The following is a 22,977-nucleotide window of genomic DNA, read 5'->3' as shown; positions in this document are numbered from 1 at the left end:
GAGGATTTGCAAGCAAAAAGCTAATAGATGAAAATTGCTCCCCTCCCTTTCTACTAGCAGAGGTCACTTCAGCAGCAGAAAGTGTGGTTAGAATCCAAGTGTTCCCTATTTTAAACATTATAATTTTCATTATTTATGGATGATTTTAAAGGATGAATAAAACCTTAATTTGGGAGACATTTTGGTGATGGGGACCTACACTTCACAGAGACTGGGTACAGTAATGCCATTGATGGGTGATCATTTGTTATCCTGATTATAGCATCACTTCACCAACTTCACTAACCAGAGAAGGGACTGAGGCACAGGAAAGAGTGTACCAGCCTTTTGGAAAACAAATAGTTCAAATGGACTTTCTCAACCAGGATTTCATGAAACTCTGGAGTCTCTTGACATCCCTAGAAGCATGTGTGTGTATGTGTATGTATGTATATATATATATGTGTGTGTGTGTATGTATACACACACGCACGCATGTATGTATGTATGTATGTATATGTGTATATATATATGTGTGTGTGTGTGTGTATATATATACACACATACATACACATACACGCACACACGCACACACACTTGTTAAATATTTATTGGGTGATATGGCCATATATGGTCATGTCAACACACCCACTCATCCCAAAATGGCCAATAATGGACCGGGAGGGACAGGAAGGGGAGGCTCCCTAAATGCATGTATTCTCAGCTATGCTTTCCAACCATATTCTACATGATCATGCCACTTCTGAGGTTTCACAAAGCCTGAAGAATGTTTCAAGGGTTTCTCAACAGTAAAAAAGTTGAGAAAGGCTGAGGTAGAGTATAGTTATTGAAAGGGTACTGAAGTGTTTGGGGGACAACACTGGAACAAAAGCCTCTTAAAATAAAGCTTTAAGTCAGGGGTAGTCAACCTATGATCCTCCAGATGTCCATGGACTACAATTCCCATGAGCCCCTGCCAGTGTTTCCTGGCAGGGGCTCATGGGAATTGTAGTTCATGGACATCTGGAGGACCACAGGTTGACTACCCCTGCTTTAAGTCACTGTGAAAAACTTAAGAAATATCCATTAGCCTGAAACATAAGAACTGAAGTCTGTGCATGTACTGGTTTTACTTTTGGAAATCAACCCCTGATTTCCCTTGACCTTTATGTTAAATAAAATACTCTGTTATTTTTGAATTTCAAAATGTCTCGTCATTTGAGTTGTTTAAGTTAAAGTGCACTCCTGATCCTTCCTCAGGTTCCTAGGCTGAGCCAACAGCCAAATTATCATAATGTGACAGGATGGATTCAGCTGCGTAGGCATGTTGGTCTGAATTAGTAGAACAATATTTAAGACCAACATAATTTTATTCTAGGTGTGGTTAGGTGTAACAGGATGGGACAGCCAGAATTCTTAATCAAAGAAGAAAACACATTACTAGGGCAGCTCATTCAATAAAGGGAAAGAAAAATGGAGGGAAAATTTTGCTTCTGTGGAAGGAAAAGGATGGGGGCCTCATAAATGCCATCAACTGAATCATATATGGTACACTCCCCTAGTTATGAAGAGCTTTTTATCAGTAGATCTGCTGGTACACAAACATTTTCTTCAGTTTCCTATGGGACATTTTTTTAAAAAGAAATTGCTTGATATTCACCTCCAAAGTACTGAAATAATTTCTAAACATTTGATTCCAGTCTACCTGAAACTCTGTTAGATCAGTAATGTTCACCCTGTGGAGTGATTTTGATGAGCTTTTATACACTTGTAAGTAATATTTACTCTGGAGGGACAGAAATTGCTTCTGCATTACTTTCATGTATACTGAATATTATCTACTTGTATTATAGAATAGTTATGTCTGCATTCTCCATTGGCATCATTTTGGATGTGCTGTTATTTTTGCATTAACTCATGGTGGATTTGGAAATATATATATAATTGTATCTCTAGAAGCAAATATGAGAGGATGACAAATCGCATGGCCTGAGCGGTGATCAAATTGTCAGAAATATTTGAATACGGGCTGGTCAATGCATAAGATGACTTCCCAAGATGAATTGAAATATAAATGTTCTGCATAAGTTACAATCTTGGCTTCATCTTTTAACTTTTAAAAAATTTAGAGGAGGAGAATTGCATGTATTCAAAGTCCCTAAAGGTAAAGGTATCCCCTGTGCAAGCACTGGGTCATGTCTGACCCTTGGGGTGACGCCGTCTAGCGGTTTCATGGCAGACTCTATATGGGGTGGTTTGCCAGTGCCTTCCCCAATCATTACCGTTTATCCCACAACAAGCTGGGTACTCAAAGTCCTTACCTGTGTCTAAATCTGTCTGTGCATATAACCTAACATGTTAGAAAGAATGATTCAGTCTTACCTTCTCTTGGATCATTCCATTTTGCTATTCACTAGTGAGGACAATCTTAAAAATGCAACCTTTAAAAAAGATGGCAGTTTGGTGGGGCAGGGGATACCATTTAGTTAAGCAATGTATAAGAATTATCTTCTTCCTTGAACAAATTTTTAGTTCAGTGGCACCTTTAAGACCAACAAAGTTTTATTCAAGATATAAGCTTCTATCTATCTATCTATCTATCTATCTATCTATCTGTCTGTCTGTCTGTCTGTCTGTCTGTCTGTCTGTCTGTCTGTCTGTCTGTCTGTCTGTCTATTTATTTACTGCCCTCCCCAAAGGTTCAGGGAGCATGCACACTTCTTCAGATACAATGTCAACTTGAATGACACAATCCTGGCCCCTATCCTTTATTACTCCCTGGGTAACATGTGGCAGCCATGCTACTTTCTTGACAAAGAGAATCCATCAACTTGGACACCTGTTAATGGCATGCATGTTATATGTATTAGGCTGTAAACACTAGTTTATTATTTATTTTATTTATTCATTTGTTGTATTTATATACCACTCTCCCTTGCGGCTCAGGGCAGTTTTCATGAAATGTAGGGATAGGTACAATTCAACAATCTCAAACAAAAAAATGGTAACAATAGTCTTAACAACTAATACCCATTATTTCAACAACACTTCAACACAATGGTTCCAACATCAGTAGTGACAATATTGGTAAATGTGGTCCCATAGGTCCATCTATATTTGGGAGCAGTTAACGTGGAAGAGTTTATGGGAGGCCCAGCAGGAGTTGTTGATTTGGTCGACCTCAACCAAATGCCTGGCAGAAGAGCTCTATTTTGCAGGCCCTACAGAACTGTGGTAGCCCAGGAAGGGCCTTGATCTACCAGGTGGGGACCAGGACAGAGAAGGCCTTCTTTGAGGTCAGACACCTCCTAAGAACATAAGGTCAGTTTCTGTGAGGCAGTGTGCAAGGTTTGAGATCCTGGGGACCCCAGACCCTACCACTGAACTCCATCTCAATCATAGATTACTAGCATATGCTCCCTTTTCCTCATGAACGCTGTTCTTCCTCCAGTCAGAACTGTGGCAGCACAAAAAAAGGAGCTTCATCCTTCTTCACAGTGCTGTTATCTTGCATGGAAATGAGCCTGGGAGGGAATTACTTGTCTGTCACAAGAGAGGACTGTGTCTGTGTCTCCAGATCCTTGCCACATAGCAGTACTGACATGCAAATTTAACAAGCTCATTCTGGCCTCAACCAGGGCCAGGGCCTTCTCGGTCCTGGCCCCTGCCTGGTGGAATGAGCTCCCGGGAGAGCTGCGGGCCCTGCGGGACCTTCCATCGTTCCGCAGGGCCTGCAAGACGGAGCTCTTCCGCCAGGTTTACGGTTGAGACCAGGCTTAACATCTACGCCCCCCCAGGACCTGAGGACTGGGATTAGACACGAGTACCATCAGTATCCCCTCTCCACTTGCTAGGGGGGGAATGGGTAGTTGATTAGCCGCTCTTGCCAGGTAGTCATTAACTATTGACATGTTAATTGGTTTTAATGTATTTTATGTGGTTTTTATACTGTTGTAACCCGCCACGAGCCGCAAGGGAGTGGCAGGAAATAAATTCAATAATAATAATAATAATAATAATAATAATAATAATAATTCATTTCAGGGCTTCCCTTTAATAGGCAAATGTTTTATATGTTCATCTATTTGCGATTTGCAAACTGGTGTCCTTGTGTTGTGCATCTCTTCATGATAATCCCCAGAGCCATTTTTTAGGGAACCTCTAATTCTACTCCGCCCTCGCTTTAAAAAGAAGGTATATATTACAGTAGTCCTGATGGATATGGCAGGAAGCCCACTTCTAATTAGTATATTTTAGGCCAATATAATTAAGCTGATTTGCATTTTTAGTAATGAATTTGTTCTTATTCTGAAATTATGGTAGTGGGAACAAGCAGAGCACCCTGCTATACATGAGCGTGGAGTCTTATTTGATTTGTACAAAGGAAAATGATCTGAACTGCTAGCAGACCATGCTTGCTTTAATGCTATGTCCTGTGTGTTCAATGCTACCCAGTTCTCTGAGAAGCTTTTCTCCCTGTTCTTTCACTTTACATGTGTCTAAAGTATCTTCCTTATGTCTTTCCTACCTAGCGCCATCCTCTCCTTGCTCATTTTCTGTCCAAAGCAAAACCCTTCAGAGCAAATCTTTGTTGAATTCCTACTACTCAGGTACTTATGCCAGACTTTATTATTGATTCTGTTTGCTTTTATGCCTTTACCCTGCAGAGTTATAAATATGGCAGTGAAGAATTAAGCCTCTGGAATGTTGGAAAGAGCTAACCTTGTGTTTATATATTGTTCTCCCCATTCTTTTCTCACGTGGGTTCCATTGATCCGTGTTGTGTGCGCAATTGGAATTCCATCTCAAAGTATCATCAGACACTGTTCCATCGACCACACTGTTAGGTAAGAAGGCCGTTATGATCCACGGTGGTCTGTTGATGTGAAAACATAGTCATCTTGTCTGGAAACGGCTAAGTAGAACATTAGCAGACATCCTCCCAAAGTGTTCTTTACTAGAATTAAGTACCCTTTTTGATGGTAAACATTTCCCCTTCATCACTATTAAGCCGATGAGTGGGAAGGATAATTGTTTTAGCATATGCGCAGCATCAAAAGTGTGCTATTTGATCAGCTTTATTCCTTAAAAACTTGTTCACTGCAGTGTGGTCACAAACACTAGTTAAATTACAAAAAATAAATCCAAAACAGCATTATAGATTTCATTTTCATTTAGCAGCAAAACGGTTAAAGTGAACAAAAATAATGCATGTGTGAGGCTTAAAGTCCAAAGAGACCATTAGCAGCATTTTATCTGAGCTCCTGCATGTGTGTGTGTGTGTGTGTCTGAGCACTAAGAACAGAGAGCATTTGAGACACATTATGAGATTCAATTTTTTTCATTGATTCCCCTTTCATTATAAAAGACTGGGTTATGCTTTCATGGGCAATTCTTGTCATGCCATTTTTCATTATTAAATTTAGATATTTATATGCCTAAGAATAATGGCCCTAAAATCTATTTTCTCCTCTGTTACACACCCACTTTAACAAATTAAACAGGTTGCATTGGGAAGCTGATGCGCTGACGTTTCATTTGAGAACAGAATATAGGGTTCAACATTTGTGTAAATATCATGTTGCATTTGGGGTCATATTCCCAACCTCTCGGTGGGTCAGGGGTAGAATACCATAGATTAAAAAGTAACAAAAAATTAAGAATGATCAAAGCAGAAATTAGAGCACTTCTCAAGACAAACTAGATGTTATATTTTTAGCATGTTGAGTTGAAGGAACATTTTCTCCTGAATCAAATGTCAGGTGCTAAGAACCAATTTCCCAGTTTCCTCCACATCCTAATTCAGTTTGGGACTGTAGTACAGGTGGGAAAGGGATTCCGTTTTCTCTCTGTTCCTGGGGAGGGGGAGGGGTGTATTGGAGACCGCACTGATAGCGATCACCTCCCACTGATATTGACCATCAAGACGTCTTCTCCCCTAAGGTCACCTCCACCAATTATGGGCTCTGAAAATGTCCAAGGTACCTTATGTAGGATCCTGTGGTCACAAAGCACTGCTGGAAAGTTCAACCATCTATTTACTGTATAGTTTGATCTTCACACATATACATCTGGCTGAAAGACCAGATATTTATGAAACAAATGTAGTGTAGGTGTCCCGCAGACCTTTTCCGCATGAGATTTAAAGGCTGAGCTGACACATCTCTGGTAGTGGGGCTAATCCTCGCTTCCATATGACATCAATACTTGCTCAGACCTGGACCAGGCCTGGAACAAATCAGGCCCACCATTGCCCCACAGCAAGGGAACACAGATATCTCCTCATTCCCTTTTTCTTCCCAGGCACCAATTGGACCTATCTCAGGCCAGGCCCATGTGGAAAGGGAAGAATCAAGCCTTCCAGGCCCAGCTCCTCCCCCATCTATGGAAAGGACAAAAAATGCCCCAGTCAGCTTTGCATCACTTCACGGTAGCGATAGCATAGAGCCAACTGGGGCATATTTTTTTTATTTCCATCTTTGTGAAAATAACACTCCCCCATCAAAAAGTGCTGTGGCACTTCTCTGATCTGGCTGCCTTGTGTGGAGGCAGTAATCTGGAGTGGACCGGGTCTGGCAGGGAAAATCTTCCTGTCTGGCCCCAGGAAAAGGCAGGCTAACTGCCCTGTCTCAAAGAACCAGCAGCAGCCTGCAATGGCATCACTGGTGCACAATGGACTCTAATGTAGCTCTTCAAATGGAAACTAATATGCTCATTCATGCAGCCTACTAATATGCTCATTCAGGAGACTGGGGAGGGGGGCAAACTAGAGAAAATGTTGGATAGGTTCAGGAATTATTGGTAGATCTGAAAACAGTTGAGAGGGAGGAGCAGATTGCTCCCACCTCTCACCTGTTTGTCAGGCTTCTATTGCAGTCCCTTTAAAGCAGGGGTAGCCAAAATTCCCATGAGCTCCTGCCAGCATTTGCTGGCAGGGCTCATGGGAATTGTAGTACATGAACATCTGGAGGACCACAGGTTGACTACCCTTGCTTTAAAGCATAGTGAAGTTTAAATGGACTTCAGAAGTCATCCCAAGGATAAGATGTGGTGGGGGAGCAGATTGTTCCTGCTGACTCAACTTGGGGCTGGCTTCTCCTGCACCCTGATATTAACTGAACTGAAGGAGAAGCTGCTGTTCTGGATGAAGCAAACTGCTAGTTACAACACAGCACATCCTAGGGCCAGATTCTCCTGCAGTGCATTTTAAACTGTTCCAGCCTGCTGATCTGCAGGCAGCAGTGAGACCCATTATGCACGGGGGTTTTAGCGCACATTCGGGGTGGAATGGCGGCGACTAAAATCACGGATAACGCACGGAGCCGGCTGCAACCGGCTGCAGCTTCGGGGCATGCCGCCGAAAAAGCCGCGTCAGTGAAACGCGGAAGAAAGCGCAGCTTCCGGGTGAGCGGGGCGCAACCAGAAGCGGCGCCCGGATCGGCGCGTGCATAATCGGTTACTCTGGGTTTTGCCGCCGTTGCGCCCCGCCCCGTGCATAACCGGTATGCGTCGCGTCTTCCCCCTCCGCGTTTTCCACGTGACCCGAAATCGCCGTTTCGGCGGCCGTGCATAATGGGCCTGAGAGGCACACAGATCCTGGGGCCAGGTACTTCTGCAGTGTTGTTTAAATAATGATGTAGGAGATCCTGTCGTGGGTGTGCAGTTCTTTGAATTAGTATTTTTCAATTTGGATTTATTGGACCCCAGGATTCAGCTGGTTTAAGGAAAAGAACTGATATTTTTCTTCTAAAATCTATTGGATCCCCAACAATTCAGGATTTTAGAAAAATCCCATATCCAAATACGATAGCAAGATTGTGATCTGGGATTTTTCAGACATACCACAATTTTGAGGGGTCCAAATGATCCAAAAATAAAAATACAATTTTTTTTAAAGCCAGTTCAATCCTGGGGTCAATAGATTCAAACCAAAGAATAGTGATTTAAAAAATTGCACACTCTTATGTGTGGTGAGGTACTACTGGGCATATGTTTAACAGAGGGAGAGCAGATATGTTTATTTTATTCCCTTTTATTTATTTATTTTAATTATGTTATTTGTAACCTGCCTTTCTCACAAGGACTGCAGGCACAAGGCCTAATGAATCGGTACAATCAACAAAATAAGACATTCAGTAACTAACTCATTAGGAGATTAGAAGTTTAAAAGTACCAGAAAGAAACAGAAGCATGACATAAGTATTCATATGACACATTGTGGTACATTTATCCAAGAAAGTTTGTGAACCATTTTGTACTGTGTGACCTTATATTATCTATGCAGAAAGGTCCTCTTGAATAGTTGAGTTTTGCACAGTGTGTGGAAGGCCAGGAGAGTGGGAGCTTTCCTGACCTCTTGGGGAGGCCATTCTACCAAATAGGAGCCCCAACGGAGAAAGCATGTGCTCAGGCAATTGTTGATTTTGCCCACTTGCCTATTGGCACCTGCAGAAGCCCCTCCTGGCAAGAGCAGAGTTGTGGCTTACCATAGTGGGAAAGATGGTCCTGTAAATAAGAAGGGCCCAAACCATAAAGAAATTTATATGTAATAATCAATACCTTAAACTCAGCTCAATAACAAATGGACAACCAGTGGCATGTCTGCAGAATGGGAGTAACAAGCCCACTCCATTTAAGTCCCCCTGTTCGTCATTCTGAACCACTTGGGTTTGTGAGCTGATTTTGGCAGAAGCCAATGTACAGTGAATTACAGTCATCTTGATGTCATTGTGGCATGGATCCAGGTGGCCTGGTCAGGCATATCAGGGTAAAGAATTGGCATATCAGGCTTGGCTGAGTTGGAAGAAAGTGTTCTGCATGATGGTGATATTCCTTGAAAAGTTGTTTACTGCTGTGTGGTCACAAACCATAATTAAACAAACAAAATAAATCCAAAACTAGATTGGACTAGATGGCCTGTATGGCCCCTTCCAACTCTATGATTCTATGATTCTATGATTCAAAACAGCATTGTAGATTTCAGTTACGTTTGACAGTGATAGGGCAAAATCAGCAACTGCCAAAGCACGTGCTTTCTCTGTTGTGGCCGCTGCCCTGTGAAGTGGCCTGTCAAAGGATGTCAGGAGAAATTCCATTCTCTTGACCTTCTACAAACTATGCAAAACTGGACCATTTTGCTTGATGTATTCTGGATGGATCCCTGATCCATTCACAGTGTAAAGGTAAAGGTAAAGGTATTCCCTGTGCAAGCACCGAGTCATGTCTGATCCTTAGGGTGATGCCTTTTAGCGTTTTCTTGGCAGACTCAATACGGGGTGGTTTGCCAGTGCCTTCCCCAGTCATTACCGTTTACCCCCCAGCAAGCTGGGTACTCATTTTACCGACCTCGGAAGGATGGAAGGCTGAATCAACCCTGAGCCGGCTGCTGGGATCAAACTCCCAGCCTCATGGGTAGAGCTTTCAGACTGCATGACTGCTGCCTTACCACTCTGCGCCACAAGAGGCTCTATTCACAGTGTAATTGTGTCAAATAAGGTAAATGCATCCACCAAACAGTAAGGATGCTGGTATATTTGCTGCATGTGAATTCACCAGACAAACTTACCGTATTTAATGTCAGTGGATCTGGAGAGTCAATCCTTGTATTCGTTCATTGGTCTAGTGTATATCACAAACTCTGTGCATACTGGTTGGTGGTTGTGCAGTAGCTTTTCTCTGGTCCTTATTAATGGACAATCTGAGGAGGACAGAGTGTGGAGTGGAGTCATAGACCACCATGGGTCTGCAAATTAGGGAGCACAGAAGCAGTGGCACAGCAGAGGCAGTGGGATGGAAGCATAGTGGGTCATTTCTTCCCAGTCAGTTGTCACCAAACTGTTGACAGTGTCATCCTCACCTTTGAATTACTTTGCAATACCATGCCCTGTTGTGCCTTAATGATAAATGTTACTCCTAACCCATTCTCTTATTCCCCTTTTTACTGAAGTACCTAGAAGGCCAAATTGGATTTTACATAAATCATGAGACAGGTCAGGGTTCCCTGGTTGGTTTTACTGACAATGTGATTTGGAATATAGAAGCAACCAGAAGTCTGAAAAGCAAAGTGCAAGTGTTAGCATGACACATTAAATGATGCAAAATTATACAACAGAAGCTAATACGCAGCCAACTATTCGCAGTAATACAGACCACAGTCCCCAGTAATTTATCCAAGTAATTTTGTGAAGCCTTTTGTAACAGCTTGGTTACCTGAATAAAAAAGCCCTCTTGAATCAGTTTTGCATAGTTTGCTGAAAGCCAGCAAATGTATTACAACTTTTGACACCACTGAAGTGCATTCAGCATTCCCAACGTTTTAACAATTCCCTCTTCTCACTGCAGCCTACCTCTGGTGCTTTCTTCAAGGGTCCACTGTCCCTCTAGTAATAAAGTTTTGTAGAGAGCACTGGTGTTTTCTTAACTTCATGGTTAATTTTAGTCTGATGCAAAATTTTAGAAAAATAAACCCAAATTCCAGAACTTGCAGAACTGAGTTGATTTGTGGCAAGAACAAATGATAAACATATGAATTGAGCAAATTTGCTGCAAACAGTAAAAACATGGAGATGTGCTTTTTGAAGAAGGAATTAGACAAGATAAGTGTTAGAGGAGATCCTTTTTTTAGAATAAATATGTGAGAGCTGTTATGAACTGTATCGTTTGATGTTGTATTTTGAGCACTGTGGTGACCTTTGGTTATATGCCAAGGTGTTACTGATTGATTATCTTGACCTTTCTCTGGAAACCAGCCCAAAGCAGTTGCAGGATAAATATCTTATCCTAGTTGTGTCTTCTTTCAGCAAATCATATAGGCAGTATGTAGGTTTTATTTTTCCCAATTATTTTCATGGGAAATCCATAGTTAATTAATGTGAGAGCTTTTGTTCTCTTCAAACATTCACCTATGTGTGCACTTAATATGTGTATAGGGAGAAAACAGGGCTTCTTCTGGGTCCTCAGCATTTGCATATTCTTCCACAGCTCTGCAATGACCATTTATGCATGTAATAGCATTTGGTCCTGTGCTCACCCATGCAGTTGTGACTGCTGCTAGGATTGCTAGACATTTATGGTTGTCAGGCAACCAGTGGGATGGGGAGGTAGGGACATCTGCAAATGACATCACAGTATCATGGTATCACTTCAGGGAAAACCAGGAAGTGGGGTCATTCTCTTTAGGTATTACTGGCAATTGTTCAAACCTAGAGTTTCTTATAAGGGATTTCCCCCAGTTGTGCCACCACACTATTGGATCAGTGACCTTTAAAAAAAATCTTTTTCTCCTGTGGGAAAGGGGAGCTGGGGATAAGGGAGCCCTTATCCCAACTAGGCTCTTTACAGCCTAACTGCTGCAAATGTTTGGCTGACCTTAGAACTCAGAGGACTGGCCTGTATGACATATTCCACTAACCATTACCCATGTAAAGTGAACATGTGGACAAAAAGTTATGATTGATCAGAGATTTTTTTTGCAAGATATGCAGTGCTTTTGAGCTTGAGCAGACATGATCAGGGCTCACTTAGTTCCCTAGGCTGCTAAAAATTAGAAGCTTCCCTATACAGTGCCTGGTGAGCCAACCAAGATGAAAATTAATATGTTTTAAGAGTGAAGTTGAAAGCAGATAGAAAAGCTTTTTGATCATATTAAAAGCAAAAGCAGAACTCAGAAGATTGTTTCACTCAGTCCTAGAAAGATGAGAGATAATAGTTGTGAACTGGCTTTGTATCTGGGATGATGCAAGTTCTTTTGCCTTCTCTTCTGTTAATGAAAAAGAACATAGCTGGAAAAACAGGCTATGCTGGGTTCTCACAGTCAGAACTAATGAAGATTCATAGTATATTTCCTGGTGGTTTTGTGTTGCATGCTTAATACCCTGTGGTTAGTTCAACCATATGAGTTCATGCAGCTGAAAAAATAGATGATGATTGTGTGTGATAACTGAACTTCAACATAATTGATCTAATATGAAGATTATACTATTTTATAGATTTGTTTTAAATTGGAAATTTAAAAACTGATGACTCAAGCCATGATGAATTAGCTGCCATTTTACAGCTTTATCCAGGGTTGTTTCTAGGGCAAGATCCATGGATTCATTTACAGTAAAATAATCCATAATAAAAAATTGAAGCAAAGAGATTAATGACCATCTTTAGTAACATTATATCATAAGCTCCCTTTACTATCTTTCATTACTGTTGTAGAATTCTGGAGTTCTATAACAGAGGATGTTGACAACTTGTTGAAAGCAAATTAATAAAGTTCATTAAGAACAAGTCCAAAAGAAAAACAGTATATATTGGACATTTTAGCTTAGAATTAATGATTGTATTTACACAATATATCAAAAGACGCTTTAAAAAGAAAGCAATCATACGATCACTTTAGATAATGACTTTATTATGAGAAGCAGTTGCTAAACTATTTAAGTTTACATATTTATGAAAAGATGCAGACTATAAGAGTAATTCAACAGTAGAACAAGCTGCCCATGAAAGCTAAGTCTCTCATTGGCCTTTTATGCAAGGCGGCAGCTACTGCGCGCTCCTGCCATACCGTTGCGGTGTGGCAGGATGCCCCGCCATTCCTTGTGTATGCACAGGGGCGGGGCATGCTGGGCTGCCCTGGCGTAGTGTGCGCACACGCACTGAACGCCGGGGCCAGGAGGTAAGCCGGAATGGGGGGGTTGGATGGCCCAGGGGGGAGTGGGGGGGAGCAGGTCCCCTCTGCATTCCCAGGTGGGAGCAGGGGATCACCCCTGCCAACTCCGGGGCTCCATGGAGCCTGCAGGGGCATGTGGTGCCCCTACAGGGATACCGTAGGGTCAGGGCCGGGCTGGCCAACAGGCCTGGCACTGGCAATTATGCACAGCTCCGGTCTGCTGCAGCCCCAGCATACCCAGGAAGCTGCGGAAGATCCTGCATTTGCTTAACGCGGGCCTTCCATAGCCCTGGGCCAGGAGGCGCCTGTGCTGGCGGCGGCAACGAACATTATCGGTAATTTCCCACAAAGCGCTGCTGCTGCCAATGCGGGCATTATGGCCCGTGCATAATGGGCCATTGATAGGCAACCTGAAAGAGATGGTTAGACAGGAACCATAGGTCACATAATTGTCTGAGTAACCAATTGGATTATTTCCACCTATAAAGTAATAAGAGTAGTAATAATAATTACTAGCATTTAGACAGCACTTTCTGTGTTCTTATACTGACCTTGTAAATGGGTATGCAGTGTAGAGTACTGTCAAGTCATAGCTGAGTTATGGTGATCACAGCAAGGGGCTTTCAAGGTAAGTGAGAAGCAGAGGTGGATCACTGTTGACTTCTCTGCAGTTTTCCTTGGTGGTATTTTGTTCAAGTGCCTATGCTACTTAGCTTCTGAGGTCTAATGAGATCGGCCTATACCATGCCACCTTCTCTAAGTGTAGATCAGTATTTTTCGCCAGACTGCTGACTGGGAGGGTGAATGAGTTCACTCAGAATGTGGTTTGCCTAATCTCACGTGGTGATTGCATGGCAGAGGAGACACTTGAACAGGGAGCCCCACAGCCCCACTTGAACAGGGAGCCCCACAACTATGCTATGCCATCTCCCAAAGTTTGCATAGCAGTTGACCTTTATACCTATGGATCAACTATGGAAAGGATTTATTGTATTGATTATGAATTGTGGAGGATGCAATATATAGCAGTGTAAATTATTTTGGGAAATGAAGACATGGGGATTGTTATTCTCCTTTCTGTATGTCACTTACATTTGTATCTGACCCACGTCCAAGGAGCTCTGGACAATATACATAGTTCTACCCACTTGATTAGGACACAATAATTCCTCCATTAGGCTGCTTCAGTGTGTTGCATGTGACGGCCATATTGTGTGGTATCAGTTCTACATAGGGTCATCTACATTTGGGTTATCTACCTATAATGTTTGGATTATATGGTTATGTGTAGCTAGTCCATGATTATGTGATACTCCGCCATGGTAAAACCAGCCCCTTCCAGAAATGGATGGCAATGGTGTAGGGGTTCTCCAGAGCTGACTGATCCACAGAAAGTATCTTTGATAGTTACCCCCATTACATACAGAGCCACTAGCACTTGAACGTTTGTGCTTCTTTCATATAGAAGATGTAATATATGAACTCACCCTCATTCCCTGTGGACTGTTACCTCATTCCCTGTTACTCCCACTGTCCTCTAAAAAGCAAATATTTCATTCATAGAATCATAGAGTTGGAAGGGGCCACACAGGCCATCTAGTCCAACTCCCTGCTCAACGCAGGATCAGCCCAAAGCATACTAACACATCCAAGAAAAGTGTGTATCCAACTTTTGCTTGAAGACTGCCAGTGAGGGGAAGCTCACCACCTCCTTAGGCAGCCTATTCCACTGCTGAACTACTCTGACTGAATTTTTTTTTCCTGATATCTAGCCTATATCGTTGCATTAAACAGGAGAAATCTTGACATCCTTTGAAGGGGAAAACTTAATGGATCACATCCAAGCTTTCACAAACAACACAAGCTCTCAAAAACATTTTTGCTGCCTTTTGCATTTCCCAACAGCCCTCTGCAATCCCTTCTGTTGACGGCGAGGGTCATCTTGAACAATATGTGGCACAGGCATCTGCATGTGAAGGTAGCAGTATTCATCAGCATTGTCTACCTTCATATGCAGAGTTCACATTATGGGGCTTCAACTCTGCTCGTGCAAAGGGAGGGCCGGTTCCCTCTTCTTGCTCTGGCCTTCCTGCCTGCATTGCTCACTGCGCTATGTTGGAGGGTTATCTGGCAAGGAGTGTGCATTTGTATATTGCCAACCTAATATAATGCCAGACATTTCTAGTATCAGATCAAACCAGCAATCTCTGATAGCAAGAAAGGCACTCCAAATATTTCCTTATTCCAACATTTCACTTCCAGTAGATATTAGGAATGCCTGAAATTGTACCAGGAGAACTTTGTGTTCTGCAGCTTGCCTACAGAGAGGATGTAATACCCTCCCCACCTGAGTTGCAGTGCACTGGCTTTTTAAAGTTTAAAAGGCTATTAGTTTCAGTGAACAGTATCCAGAGGCCAGGTCTACCGAGCATTGAAAATAATGACCCTTTACATTTTAAAAGACCAATCTACTTTGGAGCAACTTTGGCACAATTCCTCTCTCCTTCTTTGCTCCTGCTGCCTTTATAGAGGAGCAGCATGGGCACTTCAAGAATTATGATTTCAGCATTGTTTTACAATTTCAGAATAGACATGATTGTAATTAATGGACAGACATCTAATATTAGTTACAACAAAAATCCCCCCTCACACACATGGCTTTCCAGTGTGATAACCATACTCTGGACATTTAATGGAAGCAGTAATTATACCCTTCCCAATATTCCAACACAAAACTAAACTAATGATTCTTGAAGTGCATTCCCTCTACCTACAGTGTCCCTAGAGGGACACTGCATACTCCTGTCGGAGCCGACAGGGAAGTCCCCCCACCCCCACCTTGGTGGGAGAGCAGCATGCTGCTTCCCACCATTGTGCGGTAGAGGCCCCGTTCCCCCCATTCACCTCCTCACCTTTGCTGCCTTCAGGCAGTGAGTCGGGCTTCCCAGCCCTGGCGTTGTGCACATGCATGTGCACGCGCACACACTACGCCAGGGCAGCCCACATACTCCAGGGGATTCCTCCAATATGGCTTCTCTTATGTTCAAAGGGGCTGCTGAGCATAAGAGGAAAACACTAACGAAAGCTTGAATCCTATTCAGTAGGTCTTGAACCATGAGATGAAGGATTTTTGGAAACTGGTGTGAGTAGGAAATCAAATTACACAGCCAGTCTTCTTTTCTGAATCCCATGTTCAGTTGTATTAAGTTGGCATAATCAGTATGATAAATGATCAGCTATCATTTATAGCCACACACATCATACTTCAGCATGTCACTTTGAAATAAGCCACTTGTCACATAGTAGTTTGGATACACATGAAAACAAACACAATCTATAAGCCTGATTTGCCAACTGCTTCCACACCACTGACATAATGCAGAGAGTGATATTAGCCATGCTGGACCCATCCTTAGGAGATGTCAAAGAAATGACAACCCTTTACTCTACCAGAGTAAGATTGGATGTGTGTGTAATTAAATCCATGGCAAACAGCATTCCAAAAATAATTTATTTTGTGCAAAGGATGTCTTATCATGTTACACACTTGCCAAGACTAACAGAATAAAAATATAAATGGATATGATAGGCCTATCATTTCAAAATTGGAGAGAAGGCTGCGGATATTAAAGGAAGAGTTTTAGAACAAAACTTTGCTTTTTGTATTCAGGACAACACATTGTGGCAGGATGTGAGCTGTTTCCACAAAGTCTGGTCTTCTCCCTCCCCAGCCACACCTTCTTTTTTAGCAGATTAACTATATAGGGTGAATTGAAAAATGGATTCTCCTATTCACTTTTAAGAAGGTTTACAGTGCAATTCTGTGCAGTTGCTTTAGCCTAAATGTGTTGAAATCTATGGGCTTAGTCTGTAGCAACTTGGCAAAAAGTTGCATTAGTTGCACTACAGGGATGTTTGGAAGGTTTTTTAAAGCCGGTTTTGTTGTGTTTCCCCCCCTGTTCAATTTCTCTCTCTCTCCCCCCCCCCCTCCTCTGTGGTGTGGTTTGCTATGCCCCTTACTATGTGATGTTTTTGAGAAAATATTATCACAATTTACTATTCAACAGCAAATGGCATTAACACACATTAACACATGAGTAATTATTCATGCTTTGTGCTCACAGGATTACCCCAGACCAGTGTGTCACTTAAATTGTTAATGTGTTTGCTCTCACCTCTCCTGACCTCTTTCTGCACACAATCCACCTCTGTTTTATGCAACTCTTTGCTATCCATGGATGCAATGATACAGCACAACGCCTCTTGTGTGACACCATTTCAGTAATGTTCTGGTTCAGCAGCTCCTAGACTACTTCCTTTCTTGCCCATTGCATTGTAGGATAGCTGGTTACGACGAATATATTTTCCGCCATTAAAATGTTACTAGATTGGAATATGCTTTCATTCAAATAGTAGTGTCAAAGCAGTTGTCATAACCATTATGAGTCAAGAGACATGGCTGAACACTGTCCCAGGGAAAGAGATGGCTGATAAAAAGATGGGAAGGGAACACAAATCTGGTGTCTGAGAAGTGTGCCGACTAAGGAGTGCACAAGAAGAGAGTTTTAATGTCCATTTTCATTTGCTCAGATGGTAGTTTCCTATAAAAAGCTCCTTGTATCAGAGGACTAAATCCAACTTGATGCACCAAATACATAACCTTGTGAAAACCTCTAGACTGGACTTTTGTAACTCGCTCTACGCAGGCCTGCCCTTAGCCCTGACCCGGAAACTACAACTAGTTCAAAATGCAGCAGCCAGGATCCTCACGGCAACACCGTGGAGGTCCCATATCCGGCCTATTCTCCATCAGCTGCAATGGTTACCAGTTGAATTCCGGATCAGACTAAAGGTTCTGGTAATTACCTTCAAGGCCATACGCGGTCAGGGCCCAGTGTACCTGAGGGACCGCCTCCCCGCCTATGCCCCCAAAAGAACTCTGCGCTCTACTGCCTCCAATCAGCTAAGGATCCCTGGCCCTAAAGAAGTCCGTCTGGTCTCGACCAGGGCCAGAGCATTCTCTGTTCTGGCCCCTACCTGGTGGAACGAGCTCCCAGAGGAGATCAGGGCCCTGACGGAGCTTAAACAGTTCCGCAGGGCCTGCAAAAAGGAGCTCCTCCACCAGGCATTTGGCTGAGACCAGATGTAATCTACAGCGACCAAGGGCCCCTGCTCCCCCCCATCCCCCCTCAGAATTCAATCAATAAGCCACCCCCCTCAGAATCCCATCAATAAGCCCTGGACCTGTTTGTGTTATGATTGTTTATTGTTATACTGTGTTGTGTTTGGTTGCAATTGTTGGTTATTGATGTACATGTTCTACAGACTGTTTTATGTATGGTTCTCTGTTATAATGTAAACCGCCCTGAGCCTCCGGGGAGGGCGGTATAAAAGTATGATAAATAAATAAAAAATAAAATAAATAAAATGTCTTATACTGAGACAGACCATTGGTCGGTCAAAGATAGTATTGTCTATTTGGTCCCTCTTACAGGGTTTCAGGTAGAAGTCTTTCACACTTTCTGTTCCCTGATATGAAGTGCTGAAGGCTGAAGCTGGGACTTTCAGCATGTAAAGTTTGTGTTGTACTTACTGAGCTATAATTGTATGGCAAAGTACTTCCCCTGAGGAAAACAAAAAACAAAAAAATCCACATCTCTGATTCTCTGATTTGAATGTCTCCTTGATGCAACTCTCTCGGGGCAATGTACTTATACCAAATAAAGCATGATATGAATCAGATATGAGTAGTAAGGGGTTATGACATCTGGATACTCTCAATGATGCATTGAGAGGTGACAAATGGGTAGAATTTTAGAAACAGCTTGCTTGCTGCTTGTTATTGTAATACAATATAAACGATGTCCATGAAAAATTATAATAATAATGAACAAAAATGTTACATCTAATTTTTTTTTCATGAGAGCACTACCTATAGATCAGGGGTACTCAACCTGTGGTCCTCCAGATGTTCATGGACTACAATTCCCATGAGCTCTGCCAGCGTTTGCTGGCAGGGGCTCATGGGAATTGTAGTCCATGGACATCTGGAGGACCACAGGTTGACTACTTCTGCTATAGATGAATAGGTAGACTCTGGAAACTGATTTCTAAGTGTTTATTCTAGTATAGGTACAACTTCTTGTTGTTCATGTTGAATTGTTCACACAGGTGTTGTAAGCAGTACTTCCTGAAAGATGGCAGAATACCCTGCTTGAGTGCCTCATTGGCCTTATTTACATTCAGATTTGGAGTATGATTAGACATACTGGGAACACATTGCATTTCTAGAATGGTATATTATTTGCAAAACATACGTGAATTAACCTCACTTTGCAGTCAGAGTTTGCTTTGCGAGGAAAACGAATTTCTTCATTTTCTGCCCCTCTGTTTGCAAAGCAAAGAAACTCCTGAAGACTCAAATGTTGCCCAGAACTGTGGTTCAAAATGATGCATCACCTCTAAGTAATTTGTGTAAAGAATCAAGATTCATGTTATTTTCTTACATTACATCCTACAGCACATTTAGGATATGTCTTACAACTTGATTTTCATTCTATAGTTGTGCTTTATTTGGAAGATTATCTGAGGAGCATACGTTTCATTCCCCACATAAACTATTTTCACAGTTTGATGGGTTAGAATTTATCATTTCATTCCATTGATGTCTGTTTACTCCTTTGATGCAACGCTAGTGATAGGGCCCAGGCATCAGAAAAACGCATGAACACTAACAGATGAACAAAGCAAACAAACCAACAGAAAAAGAGTGTAGGATACAACCTTATGTCATTTGGTGATTCAGTGTCATTACAACAAACAAAGTCAAATTCTTCTTCAATTAAAAAAATGAAAAAGAGGGTCTGAAAGTCAAGTCTTCAGAATTGCTCATGCCACAGGGTGCAGACATAAACAGAAATTCACAATTTACGTTAGATCAGCATTGGCCAACCATTGCAGCAGACCTCCTGACTGTAAGAAACTTCCACTCTTGCTTGAACTGTAGTCTGGTGCCTTGGATCAGTAGTCGGCAGAGCTAAAGAAGCCCTATGGAAAGAAGAAGAGTTTCTTCTTATATGCCGCTTTTCTCTACCCGAAGGAGTCTCAAAGCGGCTTACAGTTGTCTTCCCTTTCCTCTCCCCACAACAGACACCCTGTGAAGTAGGAGAGGCTGAGAGAGCCATGATATTATTGCTCAATCAGAACAGCTCTATCAGTGCTGTGGTGAGGCCAAGGTCATCTAACTGAGGGCATGTGGGGGAGTGCGGAATCAAACCCAGCTTGCCAGATTAGAAGTTGGTGCTCTTAATCAGTACACCAAGGTTGTTGACTGAATTTATACCCAAACGGCAGCTCCCATTGCTGCCTGTCCTCTTTTAAATTGTGGTTTGGTTCAACTTTTGAGATTATGTGAACAAGACACGGGATTGCATGCTTCCTCCTTCCCTTGCACATTACAACTCTCTCTGTCACAGCAACTTGTAATTTGTGCTTGGATGCCAAATTGGAATAGGAAACCATAACCAGACTGAGTTTTTTAGTTCTGTTTGGGAGGGCAATGTCGGTCGTTGATTATGGTATAAGACCATAGCAATAAGATAAAATACATGGTATGCTTGTTTACACCAAAACAGTACATGAGAAATATGTTAGAGTAAGGGACGACAATGAAAACCATAATCTGGTAGTTAAAATTTATGTTTTACCATGAAACAAGAATGTAGGTTTGGGATTGCAGCATATGGGATGAAGAAGAGGAGGAGGAGGAGGAGGAGGAGGAAGGAACCATGAGATAAACATTCATGCAACATTGAAGCTTGGCTTGAAACCAGAACTGAAATTGCCCTGTTAATACAGTGAAAAGGCCTATGAGGATTCTTCAAGTGTTGATTCCTGATTCAAGAACTCTAGAAAAAAGAGAAACTGGCCAGAAGATAATTTGATTGGAACATGGAAAATAATACTGGGTTAGTTTCAACCAACTCTTCCTGAGATGACAAAGGAAAGAGGTGGTCCCCTTTTGCTTTCAAAGATGATATACAAGGAAACATGGGACCTGCCTGGGTAAAGCCACATATGATGGAGACAGTAGTAAGGAAGAAGATTAAGTGTGATTAAATGGAAGCATTATATGTATCTGGTCTTACGTCTAAATGTGCTGAGAAGCTTGACTGTGCTTTTGTACATTGCTGTTGTGGCTCCCCTGGGAAAGGATTATAATATGTGTATTTTTAAGTGAGGTTGATAAAAATGTAGGGTCCTCAGCCAGTTGTGAAAGTGAATTTCCATTGAGCCTAATGATGGCAAATTAAGACAATTTCACAGCAGTACCTGGCAACTGCTGAGAAGGTTTGGGGGAGCATCTCAGGAGGAAAGAATGAAACGAAGCTCCTGTCTGTTTACTAGAAGCTCAGATCATAAAGTTCCAGATGATTCCTAGAGCTATCTCAAGTGACAAGGGGAGCTCTAGGAAATACTATTGCAGTGCTACTTGCCTCGGCATGCGATTGTCATTGCTCGGGGGGAGGGCTCTGGTGAGGCAAAGCAGGAGGGCAGGCAATCTTGCATGGCTTAACAAGAGCCAGCCTGATGGTTGCATGAAAATGCGAGCCGGGGAGGGGGGCAGTGGGTGGCAGGCTTAAAATGAGGGCCCACTCCTGGGATTGGCCTCCCATTGCCATTCGCTGCCACTGATCTTGCTCCCATCCTCCCTCGCTCATTTTTTCTCAAGAGTGTGAAATGCTTTTGTAGCTCTCCTTATTGTCACAGTGGGTGGTTTTGGTTTGGGGCCAGATCCTTTGGGGCTGAGCCCATGCCTACAGGCCAGTTGCAGGAGCCTCCTTACAAGGCTCTACATGTGCCTAAGCAACAGCATCTTCCCAGATAGGGGGGCAGCTGTCTCATGCGGCGAGATGGCTAACAGGGACCCCAATAGAAGCTGACGCCTGTGGGCTCCTCCTCTGCAGGTTATAAAAACAATTCTTCTTCTGAATTTGATTTTTCTTAAAGTAAAAAGGTGCAGCATATAAAGGAACTCATGAAACATGTGGAAGACACCTCTTCCTGCCTGAAACCTCAGAGAAGGATTTTTATTTGTTTGTTTCTGTCAGTAGAATGCATTTTGGGTATAGAGCACAAACACACATCAGCTTCTTTCTCTTTGCTCTGTTTTTGGGGTCCACAGTTCTTGCTCCCAAATCAGAATATGTTATTTTCAATAGCAGGGGATTAAGAGACTGGGCACAAGAGCAATTTACTTTTTTTAGCCCCTAATGTTCATTCCCACCCACTGGCAAGTGGCCCTGGAGTTCTGCCTGCTTGTGCTGGCAAGGGATGGGGGTGGGTGGGCTGACCAGACAAAGAAGATGCTTTTGGGGCATACTGATTTCTGCCTTTGAGCTGTGAGCAGCAGGAAGAACAAGAGGCAGATTCCGTCAGCTGACACAAAAAGGGCTTCAGTCGCTGATCTAATGTGAATCGATAAATCATATTTTGTCCTGATGTCGTGTAATTGTTTGGCAATCTTCTCTTTCCGTGTTTTCTCTCTTGCCTGCCTCACAAAATCCCAGTGAATGCACATTAGCTTTGTTTTGTTGTTTCCCTGCAGTGACTTTGGATGTTGTACGGTAATCCTGCTGTGCTTTATTTCACCCACAGGGAAATAACTAACCAATAAGGGGGAAGAGAATAACTAAACAAATAACAGTTAGGTGAAAGTTTGTTTTGCCTCCCTATCTTTAAAACAGACAGTAGCCATGGGGAGATGACTCAGCCGACACTGACAATCCAGACCCATCCCTATCGAAGCTGCGACCCCGTAGAAATGTCCTACCCCAGGGGACAGTTCCAGCCAGCAATCCGAGTGGCCGACTTGTTGCAGCACATCACTCAGATGAAACGGGGACAGGGATATGGCTTTAAAGAGGAGTATGAGGTGAGAGGAATGTTCACTTGAATAACAAGATAAAGAATGAAATAATTCTCAGAGCTGGTACTTGGTAGAATTGCCTTGGTAGCTTTAAGAGGCTTATTTTGTATGTTAACTTTAATGTTTTCCCCATTTGCTTCCAAATCCTTGTCTGAGTCCTCTTTCTGTTATATGTAGTGGCTTATCGTACAACTTCTGAGAACTGAAAAGGCTTCAGGCTTGATGTAAGGGAGACGCCGTCTTTCCTCCAAGGGCTTCCTGACAGTTCCATGCACACAAAGGAATTTGCATGCAACTGTCTCTTCGTTTGGGAGTCTGTGTGCAGCAGAAGTCTCTGGATTAAGATCCATGAAGGCTAATCCCCAGACACTAGGCAAATTAATATGAGATTGCATCAGAACAATTGTTG

General features: G+C 42.5%; 1 protein-coding gene across 10 annotated transcripts in view; it reads left to right on the top strand.

Moving 5' to 3' along the window:
- Positions 1-22,977, top strand: part of PTPRT (protein tyrosine phosphatase receptor type T) — a 769,637-nt gene that overhangs the window by 660,084 nt on the left and 86,576 nt on the right. For 6 of the 10 annotated variants that reach the window (XM_077335394.1, XM_077335396.1, XM_077335393.1 and 3 more), the window contains 3 exons: positions 4,512-4,589; positions 4,791-4,826; positions 22,387-22,574. In XM_077335394.1, the coding sequence (XP_077191509.1) occupies positions 4,512-4,589; positions 4,791-4,826; positions 22,387-22,574 (302 nt within the window). The remainder of the gene's footprint in view (positions 1-4,511; positions 4,590-4,790; positions 4,827-22,386; positions 22,575-22,977) is intronic. The other 4 variants (XM_077335397.1, XM_077335403.1, XM_077335401.1 and 1 more) reach the window with 2 other exon arrangements.

Source organism: Paroedura picta, chromosome 4 (assembly GCF_049243985.1).
Source record: "Paroedura picta isolate Pp20150507F chromosome 4, Ppicta_v3.0, whole genome shotgun sequence".
NCBI classification, from domain to species: Eukaryota; Metazoa; Chordata; class Lepidosauria; order Squamata; family Gekkonidae; genus Paroedura; species Paroedura picta.
The sequence above is the reverse complement of the archived record's forward strand: the minus strand, read 5'-3'. Positions and strand labels throughout refer to the sequence as shown.